We start from the raw sequence: 17,081 nt of genomic DNA, 5'->3' as shown, positions 1-17,081 counted from the left end.
GTACAGTTCCAGTTTGGGGTTTGTTTGGTTGCTTGGGTCCTGGTTAGATGGTGCATTTATTTGCTATTGAGGATCAATTATGTTGCTTAGGTGCTACTTCTTGGTGTTGTTATTTGTTATTTGGTTGTTTTTTGGCTGGTGTAGTTATTAGCAATTTGGGAGTATTTGTGTTTATTGGGGGTTACTTACAGGTGGTGATGGTTTGATTCACATGTGTTAATGGGTTTGAATGTGCTTTCTTCTGAGGTTGCTAGACTTATTGATGTTGTCTTTGATAGAACCAATTATGTCGAATGACATCAGATGAGGAGTTTCTTGAAAGGTCGCAAATTGTGGTGTTATATTATTGGTGATATAAAAGAACGAAAACAAAGGGAGTACAAAACTAATGAAAATTTTCAGGATCGCTTTGAGGATTAGGACAGCAAAAAGCATCAAATGATTACCTAGTTTCGTAATACCTCTGTCCAAGTCTTTGTTAGGATTTTGGTAACTATGACCTAGCTAAAGATGTTTGGGACTTGTTAGGCAGTTGTTATGTTACTAGTGGACTTGTTCCCCAGCATCAGGTTTGGAGCATGCTTGTTAGTATGAAGCAAGAATATGGACACCTGGTTTGAGACTATTATGCTAAAATGTCTCGTTATTAGGATCAGTTGGCTCTGTCTAAACGTTAACTTTAGAATCAGGACGATGCTAAGCTTGTACTTACACACAGGAACAAGATACACTTGATTTAGTTTCTCATGCGTCTCCATCCTGGCTATGAGAATACTCGTGCTTATTTGCTATATCTATCCGCACCACCGGTCCTTGATACTGCTCTTGCTTATCTGATTTTAGAAGCCCGGTTCAACACCCTAAAGACACCTCAGACCAATGTTATCACGGTTGTCTCATCTACCTCATTTTTTACCATTAATTCTAGTACTTAAGACCTAAACAGCTAACTTGTCATTATTGTAAGAAACCTACTCACTTCCTTTGTGATTGTCCTACTCAACCTAAGAAGTTGACTTGTAATTACTGCAAGAAATTCAGTCATTTCATCAATGATTGTCCTACTTGACCACTAAGATCTTCAAGCAACAACTATTAGCAGGGAAGTCAGCCCAAATCTCAACAGTCTCATAATTATGCTTCTCACTCTGCTATTGCAGATTTAGAATCAAACCCTAAATCTTCCATCAGCTTTTGTGATTTCAAAAATTATTGAGTCAGGTTGTTTCTGTCCATCTGATTCTAGCTCTTCTATTGCCATGTTTATCACTATAGGTAAATTTGCTTGTCTTTTTTTTTTTTTTTTAATTGCTTACTGTAACCACATGACTCATAATCCTAGTTTATTTACATTTACCATCTATTACACATGACTCATAATCCTAGTTTATTTACATTTACCATCTATTACAGCTGCTGATGGTTCTTAGATGCCTGTTAGTCATGTAGGTAGTGTATCTACTCCTTGTTTATCTTTGCCTAACACCTATCTTGTTCCACAACTTACCCTTAATCTATTATCTATTGGTTAACTTGTGAACTTGGTCTTGATATTCTCTTTTCTCAATCTGGTTGTTATGTGCCAGATCCTCAAACAAAGCAAATCCTTGGGAAAGGTCGTAAAATTGGTCGGTTGTTTAAGCTTACTTCTTTTTATTTTCTTACCTTTCACACTGCTTCCACATCATATACCTCTCCATTGACTCTTTGGCATTCTCGTCTTGGTAATGTCTCAGTTTCTAGACTTCGTTCTATGGTGTCTACTTTGTTATCTATTGATTGTGTGTCTTGTCAACTCGCCAAACAATCAGCTTTACCTTTTTCCCTTAGTGATTTTGTTTCTACTGCCCCTTTTGATTTGATTCATGATGTTTGGGCCCCTGCGCCAAATGAATCTATGGGTCATTTTAGTTATTTTGTCATATTTGTGTGGACGATTACTCTATATTCACTTGGTTATATCTTATTTGACAAAGATTTGAATTGTCTAAGATTTATTCTGATTTTGCTACAATGATTCAAACTTAATTCTCTTGCAATATTAAATTTTTCCAAGCTGATAATGTCATGGAATATAAGGAAAAAGAGCATCTCAACTTTCTTAAATTACATAGCACTATTCTTCATCATGCTTGTCTAGGTGCATCTCAACAAAATAGTTGAACAGAAACGTAGACATGTCTTGGATATTTTTTGTGCTTTACTCATTTCCTCTTCTTATCCATAAAAGTTTTGGGGTAAATCTGCTTTCACAACTGTCTACACAATTAATTGAGTTCCTTCCTCTGTGATTGTGATAGAACCTGTCCTGCAAAAACAACCAGCAATGCCAACAAGCTATCCCACACACACCACCAACACTCACAGTCAATAAGAAAATACTCAGTTATATTAATATCCACACAGAACAGTACAACCAGAGCAGATACTTCCAGTAACCTGATCCTATCAGTAATCAATAAGCAAATAAACTGGAAAATACAGCAAGTACACTAAGAGAAAAATGGTAAACCAATGGCTGACTTCGAGGGTCAGTCACCTCTTAAAATACTGACTTCGAGGGTCAGTTGCCTCCCTTCCAATTACTTTTTTCCTTCTTGATTCTTCTTTCTCTCGCCTCTCTGTTTTTATTCACTCCTGGCACCTTTTGTGCTCCTAACCGAATCTTCCTATATTCACTCCTGTCAAGCCATCTGTCATCTGTCCTTTCTAAACAAACTCTAACCTTCTACACACAAATGTTAGCACTTATTCCTCTACTTTCTACCCTTGCCCTTCCTACGGTATACCAACCTTCTTGGTTGTTCATCAGATTGCAAATCAAACTCCAAATAAACGTCTTTATGGTACTTCTTTTGACTACAATTCTCTTAGGGTTTTTGGTTGTGCTTGTTTTGTTCTTCTCTAACTTCATGAGTACACTAAGTTAGAGCCACATGCGTGTCTTTGCTATTTTTTTGGGTATGGGATTGAGTATAAGGTTTATAGATGTCAGGATCCTCTATCCAAATATCTTCATATCTTGAGACATGTTTTTTTAATACACCGTGTTCAGTTATATATCCAAATTTCATGTTTTAACCCATCTTGTTCCTCATTTCACTAATCATTATGTTGAGTTGTTTCCTAACATTACAGATTCATCCAGTGAGCTTCCATTGACCATGCCTGAGCCGGGGTCTCCTAGAGATCCTGCTCTGCCTGCTAATCTTGCTCCTACATAACTTTTTGTGTCTCTCCCTTCACCACCTCATATGCGTCATTCTACAAGGATAACTTAACCTTTTGTTCATCTTCGTAATTTTCATTGTTTTTTTGCTATTTCTTCTCTCTATGAGCCTCGCACATTCCATGAGACCAACTTCAACCCTCTTTGGCAGCAAGCAATGCCGAAAGAGTTGCAAGCATTGATGAATAGCAATACGTGGTATCTCATTGATTTACCTCTTGATAAGTCTGCTATGGGGTGTAAATGAATCTACAAAATCAAGACTCGCTCAAATGGGTCAATTGAGCGCTACAAAGCTCTTCTAATGGCTAAGGGTTTTACTTAGAAGTACGAGATTTATTATAGGAGATGTTTGCAATTGTTGCCCTTCTTCCTTCTATAAGATGTCTCATTGTTGTTGCATCTGTTAGATACTGACCACTTTATCAGATGGATGTCATGAATTTCTTTTTGCACGAGGATCTGAAAGAGGAAGTCTATATACAACATCTTCCAGGGTGTGATCATCCTCTTAACAAGGTTTGTCGATTATAGTGAGCCTTGTAGGGTCTTAGACAAGCCCCTCGTGTCTGATTCTCTAAGTTCAGTGATATAGTTACGCAATTTGGGTTTGTCTCCAATCTTTTTGATTCAATGTTGTTCACTAAGAAGTCTAAGAGTGATATTTTTTTTCCTTCTGTATGTTGATGACATGATTATTACAACTGATGATATTGTTGGCATCCATAATCTTAAACAATATCTTCATCAACACTTTGAGATGAAGGATTTGGGTAATCTTAATTATTTTTTAGGCTTGGAGGTCTCTGGTGGGAATGATGGTTACTATTTGTCCCAAGCTAAGTATGCCATTGATCTTTTGTCTTGAGTTGGTCTCTTTAATACTAAGATTGAAACCACTCCTCTAGAGACCAATCTCAAGCTTCATGCTACAGATGGGGAGCCTCTTTTTTATGCTACTCGATATCGCCAGGTTGTTAGGAGCCTCATATATTTGATTGTTACTCGACCAGATATTTCCTATGTAGTTCACTTGGTTAGTCAGTTTATGTCTACTCCCCGGTCTACTAATTATGCAGTTGTTTTTCGGATCTTGAGGTTTGTGAAAGGTACTTTGTTTCATGGACTTCACTTTCCATTTACCTTATCTCTTCAGTTATATGCTTACTTTGATGTTGATTGCACTGGTGATTTGATTGATTGATGATCTACTACTGGTTATTGTTTCCTCATGGGTGATTTCTTAGTTTCTTAGTAAGACAAGAAGCAGTTAGTTGCTGTGAGGTCGAGTACTAAATCTGAGTATCAAGCTTTGGTTGATACTACTTCTGAGTTTATTTGGCTGAGATGGCTTCTGACATACAGCTTTCAAGGAGTACTCTCCTATGTGACAATTAAAGTGACGTTCAAATAACGCATAATGACGTGTTTCATAAGCATATTAAACATATTGAGGACAATTTTCATTTCATCCGAGATCACATTCAAATAAAGGTTTGCACCTTCTTTCTATCTCTTCTACCAAACAACTTGTGGATCTCTTCACCAAAATACTTCCTCCAAGGCAATTTCATGATCTTCTTAACAAACTTTAGTTGGTAGTTACTCTTACCACCTTAAGTTTGAGGATGATGTTAATTGTATTTTGACTTAAAGCCCATTGTAGAGTCTAGGGCTTCCTAGTTGGGTCTTCTTATTAAAATTTGTTTTGGTCCCACATCATCAAGTTAGTGGGATCATCATTTTTATTGAATAGTGTATGTGTGTATTAAACAGTATATATGTGTATTAATTTAGACATAATAGAGTAGACTCTTCTCACCAATAATGTCAAGTAAAATTCAAATGGCTTATCATGTCAAGTTAAAGTTCTTGTTCCTCTTTTGACTCTCCAGCTACCCTGTGATTGGATTGCATTATCATCTTGGTATGTCAGATAAGTTGAGAAATTTGGACCATATAAAATTGTTGATAAGGTTGTCCTTATTTAGTTTCTCAGAGATATGATAATCTCAAAGCTTCCTGCTACCATTATCATCAACATGCTTAGTATATATTTGATATTAAACAGCTAAATATTATTAGTTAAAAGCTCTATTTCACTGTCTTCGCTTCGAAAAATGTATGGAGTGCTTAATTTTATTGAAATGATGATGTATATTGTCCAACTAAAGACTATTTTTCTTTTTCTTCTTTTTATAAATGTATCAATAACTTCACGAATTACTATCATTTAAGAGATAAGAGATAATGACATGGAATTGTACATTAAATATTATGAATCCACGGTGACAATAAGATTGCTTCTTATTACAGATGGATACACTGAATAAGAACAGAACCAATTCACCTCCAAAAAAAGTAAACAATTAACTAGACTCTTTTTATCGGCGAACAGGTAAACTACCACTGACAGGAAGAAGTGAGAAGAACCCCTAAAACTTATGGTTCGTGCTAAAATAAAACCTAAGGAAACGGCAAAGCATTGAATAAAAGACACCAATGGGAGGCTGTAATACCTCTGCATAAACACGATTAACCTTATCCAGTGCCACCAAGAACACCCTTGAGCTTCTTAACCTGAGCATCATCTAGGAAAGTAGTCTTCTCTACCAATTCAGAAGGCAAATTGTTTCCAAATAAAGCGTAGTCCAGGATTTGGAGGCCGGGACTTGGACTACTGAAGCTAACAAATGCTAAGGCCGGACCTCCCCCTGCATTTATTTGGAAGTGCAATAAACCTTGAGGGAAAACCATAATGTCACCCTTCTTCAAAGGTTTAAAGTAAACTGCATTAGCGGAGGAAATGAAGCCGGCACAAATTGAGCCTTGGACAACGATGAGAACTTCTGAACCTCCAGGGTGAGTGTGCATTGGCACAACTCCTCCAGGGGCCAAGTCTAAACGGGCCACGGAAACACCAAGGCCATTTACACCAGGAAATTGTGCAGAAAACGCCGGTGTCACAGCGGCTTTGATAATGTTTGAGGTGTTACCAGCAGCTCCAAGGCCAGAGAAAACAAAATCATCAACTGTGAGCTTTGCAGGCTTCTTGCAAGAGTAGCCTGCAGGGCCTTCAGGGGCCGAAAGGTCTCCAACGCAAAAGTCCTGCACCGCGGCGTAGGAAGAGGAGAAGAGGAGCGAAAGGACGAAGATTGGGAGAATCATCTTCATCAGTATCGTTGGTGTTGGTTGATTTAGATTGCGTGTGCCAAAGAATTGGTTCATGTTTTTATAGAGTGGATATTTTTTGCTATTGTCCAGGATTTTAGGGATAGGCCCCATGCAAGATTTCACGTGCATGGTAAAGCTCAATGTATATGGGAGAAACGACATATGATGGGCTCTCTAGTGCATAGGCAATGGCAATAAATTTTCCAGATAACAACAAGATTTCTCTTTTTGTTTGAGATAAAGGAGCGGAAAGAAGCATCTTTTGCACTTCTGTCATAGTAGAAAATATCTGCCGGTCATATTCAGGATTTATTGATGCAGTAATTGCTTTAAAATTTCAGGTAAGACTGACCAACCTTATTTTCCTGAAACAATTAGAAAGACCTAATAATTCTACTTATTAATCGTTCTTTGCACCCTGAAGTTCAATTGAGTGAACTGTGAATTGACAACTATTGAAGAGTCACAGTAAACATAAGCCAAAAAATCCTTGGATACAAATGGAAGAAAACGAAATGCATTATGCGAGCATTACTTAGATCTTTAATATGAAACATTAATGTAGAGATTATTGAAAATCAACCAGCACCACCCATTCTGATGGAGTCAATTTACTGTAGGAGAAGAAGAGGCATATTCAATTTCAATCGCACAAACATCAAAAGAGACAATAAAGTCAGTTAAATTGGCACTATCCAGGATTCTCAATCGCCAATCGACGGTCCATGTTATCAAAGTACTGAATCATTGTGAAGACACAATAACGAATGTACAAAAATTTGTCACTCAAATATCATAATCGTGTGGTCCATCAGCGCATGTGAACGGATAAATTAGAGCATAAGATGACATTTTGACAGCTAATAAGGGTTCTGCAAATCTTCTTCTCTCTTTTAATGCTATCCATAAAAAAATGTGTGGAACTTAGGAATTCCCCTTCTTCCACGGTTTCTCATTTGAGCTTTAACGAATTTCAAAAGTCATCTCGATACATACGCTCTTATTGTCAAATGTTCTGTACAAATTATCTTATTCTTTGAGACTGTATATACAAATGATGAAATAAAAGTATTAAGACATGATAGAGCTAGCTATGCACGTTTCATTACAGTGGTGAAACTTCCTTTTTGGTGAAGGAAACTTCCTAAAAGAAACGAGCCAAAATCTATACCATTATTAGCAATTTCCTGCTTCAATTATATGGTGCCTAGAGAATAAAAAGGAGAAAAAAAAATCAAGGCTTAAGCATTGATTCGGTAGCTTGAGCCACAATATTACAATGTATTTAGCTAAGAGAATTTGGAGCTGAAATTGCATTGATTCTCCACTCGTATAATATGATAAATTTGTTCACATACAGGTCCAGCTACAACACCACATGAGACAAAAGATATTACGCCTCGTACTAGACAAGAAAATTACGGTGCCATGTTCATATTGAACCGACATTTCCCAATTGCCTTAACCTCGGGCTAATTTGACAAGTCAAAAATATTTTCTAGAGAATGGTAGTGGTTTAAGAATTCTTACTTTTTAATATTTATTATTAAATTAAAAACTAACGCTTCATTTGGTTCACTTTTGGGAATACTATTATTAGTATTAGTATTCCCAAAAAAGTTATACAGTAAAATGTTATTATTCTCAAAATATTATTCTATACTTTTCAATTTCTTTTAAATCTCCTAAATTTGTTAATTTAACTAAACACCCCCAAATATTTTTTTTTAGAAATTACAAAAATACTCCAGCCACCCTTCGGCGGTGGTGGCTAGCTGTCCATATTTAATGGGTGGGTTGGGGGTATTTTTGTTAACTTTTAATATTTTATTATATGGGTGTTTAGTAAATAAACAAACATATGAGATATTTTTGTTAATTTCCAAATCCCACATCTTAATACCCGCCCAATTTAACTTTTTTCAAAAGATTATTCTAAAAACTATCAGAATAATGAACCAGTCTAAATATATCTTCAATATTTTATTTTATATAAATACTTTTGACACCATACTTGTTATACTGTATTTACCAAACTTAACTTCTTATATTCTTATTCAAACTTAATTTAATGAAATTCAAATATTATTTAATATAAAAGAAAATAGTTTTTAATGAAGAAGTAAGTTTTACAAAGAAACATATTAAATGCGAAGAATATAATACAAGATTTTAAGCTTGTAATTACTTCTGAAGTTTTCTTTTAATTTAAGTTCTATAATATATTGTTTGCTAAATGAATGGTCGACAGGTTATTCGCAAGTGTACGAAATCGTACAAGTAGTAAAGTTCGAGTAAACAAGTATCGAATCCCAAGAAAACTACTTATCCAGTATCAAACTAATCTATTTCATTACTATTTGATAAAACAAAATTTTAGGAATGATTTAATGAAATATAAAACAAACTAAAAACTAAAACAAGAAAAAAATTGTATTAATACTTTGATAAAAATATCAATATGGCTAAACCTAGGGCACAGATTTCACACCAATTTAATCATATGTATTAAAAATTATTGCTAACCTAATTAAGCTTATTCTAAAGGCCAAATTCCCTAGTATTTTACTAACTTTCTCTCAAACAATTAGCAAATTAACTCTTAAGCAACAACTCAAAATATTTCTACGTTGGATTTAGAAGTTAAAAGATCATTAAAGGGGTGTTTGTTTGAGCTTATAAGTTAATCAAACTAGTTTATAAGCTCTAAAATTAAGTTGACCTGTTTGTTTATAACTTTTTTTGGATTTATAAGAAAATATATATATATATATATAAAGCTGGGGGGAAGACACTTTTTTTTTTCTCGCTTATAAGCACTTTGCTTATAAGCTACTTTGATCAAGTATATAACCACATTACCCCTTTTTAATTTTAAAATTTCATCCTATACCCTTATTTTTAATAATGTAGTACTCTTTTTAGTCATTTTACTAATGAAATGTACTTATAAACCACATTTTACCAAACTCATCAACTACTTATCAGTCACTTATAAGTATTTTAACTAAATACATAACTGCTAAATTTTAAATACTTGTAAGCTCTAATTTTCATAAGCCCAGCCAAACAGGCTTTAAGTTCTATGAAATTTATCAGAGCCTCACAGATCACAGTAACTTATCTCTAGCATTCGCTCAATCTGTGGTTGTATTACCTTAGACTAATTAGGTTTTATCTCTCGATTTTAACCCAACTCATGATATCATTCAACTCTCGAATCCAGAAGAATTGAAAACATTACACATAATAATAAAACTTAGAATTAATGCTTAATTAAAATTAACAACAATAACGTCAACACATATTCATGAATTGGGCTACATCTTTAACCGTAGAAAAGAAATTTAGTTCATAATTGCAATACTAGAAACAACTATTATATTCAATAACATGAGTTCAAGAAGGAAAATAGAAAAACTTCTCTAATTGGTGAACGAAAACTGCAAGAATTCTTATATCCAAAATAGTAGCCGCTCTCTCTCCTTCTCTAATCTCCCTGAAAACTAATTAAAGACTTTTATTTATAGTGTTAGGGTTTGAAGGTTAATTAGGAAAGAATTAAATGCCTCGAACCAGTCAAATTCGGACTAGGAAAATAATAACCCAAATAGGCCCGCAATGAATCACTGCAACAACAAAAACAGTCGCTAAGGCGATCTTTCTTTCTGTCCCACGAGTCTGGAATATTCAGAATTTGGTGAAGTCATCAACACAAACTTTGTATCTCTCTGAATAAAATTTTCAACGTCACAAGAATCATCAAATTCTGATTTCTACAGCTCAAGTTATGATAAAAAAATTGAAGCATGCTCATCTTAAAGGATTTCCAGGTTTTAAGTCTCATATTCAACACATCATAACTTCCTCATTTCAATTACGATTCTTGCACCGTTTGTTCTCACTCGTCACAAATTCCATCAACATCATTTTTCTTCATTCAAATATCGTTTATAACCTGAAAATACTCAAAATATACCCGTGATCCCATAAAATGTATTTATGAAATAATTAACTAAATTTCACAATAAAAACACATTTTTCTATAAATAATCCAATCGAATCACTAACAAAGCATGTATTTTCAAGCTCTTATCAATGGTTGTAATATAACAAAATATAAATGATAATTTTTGTAAAGTGGAAAAAAAATGCTAGGACAAGAGCATATCTAAAAAAAAAAAAAAAAATAGGCCAATTTCTAAGCCCCTCCCTAAGGTTTAGGGAAATTAGTAGGTTTCACCCCAAAACAATGATTGAAGAAAACCGATCCAATATGGTTATTTGACAAAGTCTTCTTAGGCCCAACTTTTTTCTTTTAACTTTTACTTTTAGATATAAAATAGTAATACTACACACATGAATTCTTCTCACTAATTTTCTTTCACAAACGCGATGTATCAGTTTGTAATTGGTCAGCTTGCAATAGGTTATGTCTGCTTAGAGGTGGAACAAATGGGCCGGGTTAGGCAGGTCAACCCTAACTCGGCCCGCATTAAAGAGGGTTCAACCCGGATCGCCAATAAGGCGGGCCGGGTTGAACCCAACCCGCATGCAACCCCCGGGCAGGTCGGGTTGATATATGGCAACCTGGTGATCCGCGAGTTGCTATTTTAGCTTTTTTGGAGAAGGCCCGCCGGGTTGACCGGCGGGTTTGCCGAAAAATAATAAATAACTAATTAGTTAATTAATTTTTTTCGAATACCCCTTTTAACCTTGAAATATAGCCGTTTTATAGCAGTCGAAGGGGTCTTTTTCGTCATTTTTTTTTCCCATTTTTTCTATAAATTGGCCCTAAACTCTCATATTTTCTCACATCTCAAATTCTCTCATTCTCTCATTTTCTCTAATCTCTAATCTCTCAATTATTCTCTTTGTTATCAATTTGCTCTTATTTTAATTTTTATTAGTTTTTGCAATTTTCAATTCATATTTCCATATTCCAATTCTCCTTCTTTAATTTTTTATTTCTTCTACATCAATTTTTTTTTTTTAACTACAATGGATAGATATTTCTCTCCCATCAATTTCAATGATGAAGGAAACTACTATTCTAGTCCTAGTCCCGCTGAATTTACTAACATAAATGCAGGAGATTCAAATAGTCCCGTTTTCCCAGTCTCAGAATCCGATACACCTCAAAATATGCCCCCTATTCCTCCCCATGCTGCTACACTACAGCTCCTGGTGGTTTTAGAAGTCGTCCTCGTAATCGTCATCCTCGTCCAACTTCATCTCAAGCTGAAGCGGGTTCATCAACTGTTGTCGAAACCAAAGACAGACACACATCAGACGTTTGGGTGCATTTCGACAAGTTTTACGAGACAGAAAATGGAGTTCAAGTCAAGAAAGCAAGATGCAAATATTGTGGAAATATTTATAAAGCTGATTCAAGTAATGGTACTAGTACTTTAAAAAGGCATGCTAATAAACATATTGCTCAACATGGAAATAGAGAAACCAATCAAACTTAAATAACTAATATGGGTACTACTTGACGTTAATTATAATTCTGATGTATATAGGGAACAATTAGCTTTATATATTACTGCAACTGATCAACCTATTAATATGGCTGAAGATAAATATTTTGAAAGATTTATTAAAAATTCATTTTTTCCAAGATTTAAAAGTTATTCTAAAACTGCAACTAGAAATGATTTAATAAAATTGTTTGGGAAAATGAAATTAGAATTAAAAAAATAAAATACATAGATGTCATGGCTCTAACTGTCGATATTTGGAGTGGAAGAGCTAAACAAGATTATATTTGTGTGACCAGTCATTATTTTGATAACGAATGTAAATTAAATAAATTTTTATTAGGATTTAGATTAATGGATGTGGATCATAGTGGTCAACAAATTTATAATAAAATTGTTGAAGTTTTAGAACATTATGATATTGTTAATAAAATGATAAGTTTAACTTTAGATAATGCAAGTGCTAATACTACAACTATAGATTTTTTTCAAAGTAACTATCATTTTTATAACAATTTGAAGTTTTTTCACCAACGTTGTGCATGCACATTAGTAATTTAATTGTGAAAAGTGGTATGAAAACAATTAAAGAAAATATTGATAGAATTAGGGATTGTTTAGCTTGGATTACTAGTAGTAATAAAAGAAATACTGAATTTCAAGATGCTTGTATAAAATCAAATATGTCTCTTAAAACTTTTGCATTAAACATGCATGGTAGATGAAATAGTACTTATTTAATGTTTGATTCATGTTTACTTTATGCAAATTTAATTAGTTATTTTGTAGCAAATAATAGAGGTCCTCATTATTTGGTAGAAAATGATTGGCATATAGCTAAAATATTTCATTCTTTTCTTAAAATTTTTTACCAATCCGCTTTATAACTTTTTGGTGTGTATTATCCTACTAGTCCAATATTGGTAATACATACAATTATAAAAATTTCAGAGTTATTTACAAAAAAACAAAAACAATAAAATTTTAAAGGAACCAATAAAGGCAATGAAAATTTTTTTTTTTTTAAATATTGGAAACCCATTCCTTTTCTTTATTGTTTAGGTGCTATATTTGATCCTAAAATTAAAGTAGTAGGTTTAGAAAATGGTTTAGACACATTATCTAAAAATTTACAAAACGAAGCATATGCCAATCAACTAAGAGAGGTAAGAGATTGTCTTACAGAGGTATATTTCCAATATGAAAACAGGTATGGGAACTGCAAAGACGTGAAATACCCAGGGAAGTTGCATCAGAAGAAACAAGTGAAAGCTTCTACACCTGGAGTGCATTTAATAGGCCGGAGAGGACCTGAACTCGAAGCACAACCTCCTCTTCAGAAGCACCAACAACGTCAATGAATATATTGTCTTCCATGCAGTCACAGAGTAATGAGCTTCAACAATATTTAAGAACCCTTGAAATGTTACCAGCAGATCCACAACAAATAGCCAACTTTGATGTCTTAGAATATTGGAAAACCAGAAAATGTATTTTTCCGGTATTATAAAGACTTGCCTTGGATGTTTTCTTTGTTCCTGTCTCAACTATCTCATCCGAACAAACATTTAGTGCAACTGGAAGAATTTTAAATGAAAGGAGGACTAAACTTTCACAAAAAATGATTGAAGTCCTCACATGTCTTCGAGATTGGGAACGGTCATGCCATCAAGATCAATATGAGGTTGTCGACGATACTTTAATAGAATCATTTCAATTTTGTAATATAGATGATACGGATGAGGGAGGTCCTAGTCAACCCCCAAATTAGTTGTTTTGGAAATTGTAACTTGAATACTTGATAAATGAATAAATCCAATTTTTCTTATATTACAATTTTATTGTATTAAAATTGAAATGTTAACAAAAAAAAAAAAAAATTGAATTGAATTGAATTATTGATATTTGAAAAGTTAACTAAAAACATTTATTTGAAAAGTTAAATTAAAAAAAAAAAAAAATCGGGCTAACCCGGCCCGGACCGCCGCTAACCCGGCGGGTTAGGGTTGGCGGGCCGGGCTGGGCTAGCTAATTCCAACAAAGTGGCAGGCCGGGTTGCCGTGGGCCAGGCGGGTTGCTTTTCCACCATTGTGTCTGCTCAACAATGGGTCTCGCTTGACCAAATGCGAACTGACCAATTATGAACTGTCACGTTAGCGTTTATGAGAGAAAGTTGTGAAAAGTGTTTGTCAACTTATCTTTATTCAGTTATAAAATTACATACGCATGTACTGTAGCATTCATAAACCATAAATAAGATAACCTTTTGGATAAGTATAAGCATAAGAAAATCACAATATAGTTTGTGCGTAAAACTGAACTCTTTAAACTTTAGTAATATTTCTTGAAAAAAAAAATAATAAATAGTAAAAAAACATGTATAGCAATGTGACTGTACTGTTGCATTAGGCCAAAAGTATATGAGTAATAATAGCCTTACAAAGAGGTATACAAAGAGACAAATCTAGCCCTTAAAATTCATGATTGCCTCTCTCTTTCTCTTTTTCCCTTCTTTTAAGGACTAGATTTGTCTCTTTGTATGCTTCTTTCTGAGGCTAGTATTACTCAAAGTATATATCACAAACTAAGATTAAATTCTTAAACATTAACAACTATACATAATGTCAATTAATCTTTTTCCTAGTCGATCCACCTGGACATGACTCCTTCAAAAATTAAGGTAGTAAATGTATTAAGAAACCTAATAAATTTTATATCCAAGAGTATATTATATATATACCTCCCAAAAAAATATATTTATTCATAATAAAAAAGGAACTGAAAACCAATATTTTGGTAAAGACATCGGTTTTGATTTGATAAAAACATCAGTTTTTATTTGATAAAGACATCAGTTTTGAATGAAAGTACTGTTAATTAGCACTTATTATAATTCTACCCAACTATTTAACATTTGTTATTTATCTTTTTTTTTTTATTTTAACTCGCTTGATTAAGTGGTTAACCAAGAAAAAAGCCCTGTTTCAAAAATCGATGTCTTCACGATAAGATGAAAGTTAAAACTGATTTCTTTTTACTATTTTTTATAAGTACTTATTCTAAATTTAAAGATTAATCTTTTATGACAACAGGATATTGTTTGTATTCATGGCTATAAAAGAATGAAGCATCGTTTTTTATCTTCATCCATCTCGAAAAACGTATTACTAAGGTATTTTCTCCTACTTTAACCCATTATTTCGGTAATCATACCTCATTTTCTGACAATAAACTGCTTCGGTTCTTCTCTTTCCTTTTAACTTTTTTTTTTTTTCCTTTTTTTTGTCCCAGTTGAATTGGAAATCAGTGAGAGAAAATGAGGACATATATTTTTCATGCACTCATTGTTTTGGCTATAACACTGCAGCAAACTGGCGTTTCTGCAAAACGCATGAACATAGGCCTAAACTATGGAACGTTAGGAGATAATTTACCAAGCCCAACTGAAGTGGTTAAAGTATACCAAAACTTAGGCATTGGCAAGGTGAGGATTTTTGCCCGCAACCAGACAATACTGGATGCTCTAAAATTCTCCAACATCCAACTTTGTATGGGTATAACTAATGAAATTTTATCTATCCTCGCAGAAAATGAGGGAAATGCCGAGAGATGGTATAATAGATTTGTGGGACCATAACTCAATAGCGTTAACTTCACACATATTACAGTCGGGAATGAATCATCCCAAGTTATTACTCCCAATACATCGTCCCTGTGATGCGAAATGTGCGCACCGTTCTAGATAAATTTAATCAAACTGGTATAAAAATGTCAACAGTGGTGGCAACTAGCGTTCTCGGAACTTCTTATCCACCGTCTAAGGGGAATTTCACAACTGAGGCAAGAGACACAATGATTGAAGTTCTGAAATTTTTAAACGAAACGCGTTCATCTCTTTTGATCAATGTGTATCCTTATTTCGCCGTGGCGGCGGATCCTAAAAACGTCCGCTTGGATTATGCACTGTTCACGGCCAAGGACCCGGTTGTTCATGATGGAAACTTGAAATATTAACTTGTTTGATTCAATAGTGGATTCTTTTTTCTGGGCGATGGAGAAGGAAGGTTTTGGTGACGTGGGACTTGTAGTGTCCGAGAGTGGTTGGCCTTTTTACGCGAATGGAAATATTACACCTAGACAACTGGCCTAAACGTATAATTATAATTTTGTAAGACGTGTGCAGAAAATTGGGACCCCAAAGCGACCGCATGCACATATTGGTGGGTGTATATTTGCTTTGTTTATTGAGAATCTGAAGCCTCCCGGTGTGGAGAGAAATTTTGGGCTTATATTTGCGATTACAATGGATCCACTTTATCCCATCTAGGCTCTAGCCGAGTAATACTATTTATTCTAAACACTTATATGATGTGTAATTATCATTAATAAATATAAAGTGTAATTATCATTAATATTGAGCTTAATGTTTGATTTAAAACCATTGTGGAACTTAATTTTGATGGTAAGGTTTAACTTCCTTGTTAACTTGTTAGAAAGCCACATGTCATTATATGATTGGTTGGTATCGTAATCATCAAATAGTGGGATGCTTATGTTGAATAAGATTATAATAGAAAAGATGTGTAGACGTAAAGATCTACCTGTATAGAAGGAGGGACTGATCCCGTGAGGTTGAGACTACTAGCGATCTGCTATACCTGCACACGTAAAGAAACAAACGTGAAGCGACGGAAAACGCTAGGGTAGTGTTTGCCATAGGCACTCTGACGCTTAAGTCAGCAAGACTGAAAGATACTGATTTAGTGAGGGCTAGGGAGTAGAGAGGTTACGAAAAGTCTAGTCGGGGGAATGTGACTACGACTGTAATGTGAAGTTCTCAAGCGGGAACTCTGGGGTTTGAAGGTGTAATGTAATCTGCCTTGTGAGAGGGTTGGCCTCTGTTTAAATAGTGACAGTCTGGTCTCTCAATCCTGGTGGGATTGGGAGTTCGCATAGTAATATGTTTCCTCCAGGAGTGTATCCTTTGGCCCCCTTATCCTCGCGTGAAAGGGAGTCCAAGTATGACTCTGACACGGACCTTGGAGGAATTGGGATGGCAATGGACTACCTTATCAGTGTTCGAGTAGGAGTGTGATCTGTAGGTGACCGTGGGCTCTAAATTTGACCATAAGCCCAAGAGGTGTACTAGGGTTAGGAGGTTTGGGTCTAGATGGTTTGGTCTGATTGTACTTTGT

The 17,081-nt window shown here is 34.5% G+C and overlaps 1 protein-coding gene and 1 pseudogene across 1 annotated transcript; one reads left to right on the top strand and one right to left on the bottom strand.

Annotated features, from left to right (window-relative positions):
* Positions 1-5,477: 5,477 nt before the first annotated feature.
* On the bottom strand, positions 5,478-6,445 carry LOC116126383 (auxin-binding protein ABP19a-like). Its single transcript, XM_031412089.1, has one exon. The coding sequence runs from the start codon at positions 6,401-6,403 to the stop codon at positions 5,771-5,773; it is 633 nt and encodes a 210-aa protein (XP_031267949.1). The 5' UTR covers positions 6,404-6,445; the 3' UTR covers positions 5,478-5,770.
* An 8,757-nt stretch (positions 6,446-15,202) lies between these two features.
* LOC116126307 lies at positions 15,203-16,213 on the top strand (annotated as a pseudogene).
* The last annotated feature ends 868 nt before the right edge of the window (positions 16,214-17,081 follow it).

The sequence above is a fragment of the Pistacia vera genome, unplaced genomic scaffold, assembly GCF_008641045.1.
Source record: "Pistacia vera cultivar Batoury unplaced genomic scaffold, PisVer_v2 Contig179, whole genome shotgun sequence".
NCBI classification, from domain to species: domain Eukaryota; kingdom Viridiplantae; phylum Streptophyta; class Magnoliopsida; order Sapindales; family Anacardiaceae; genus Pistacia; species Pistacia vera.
This window is presented reverse-complemented; position numbering and strand designations above follow the sequence as displayed.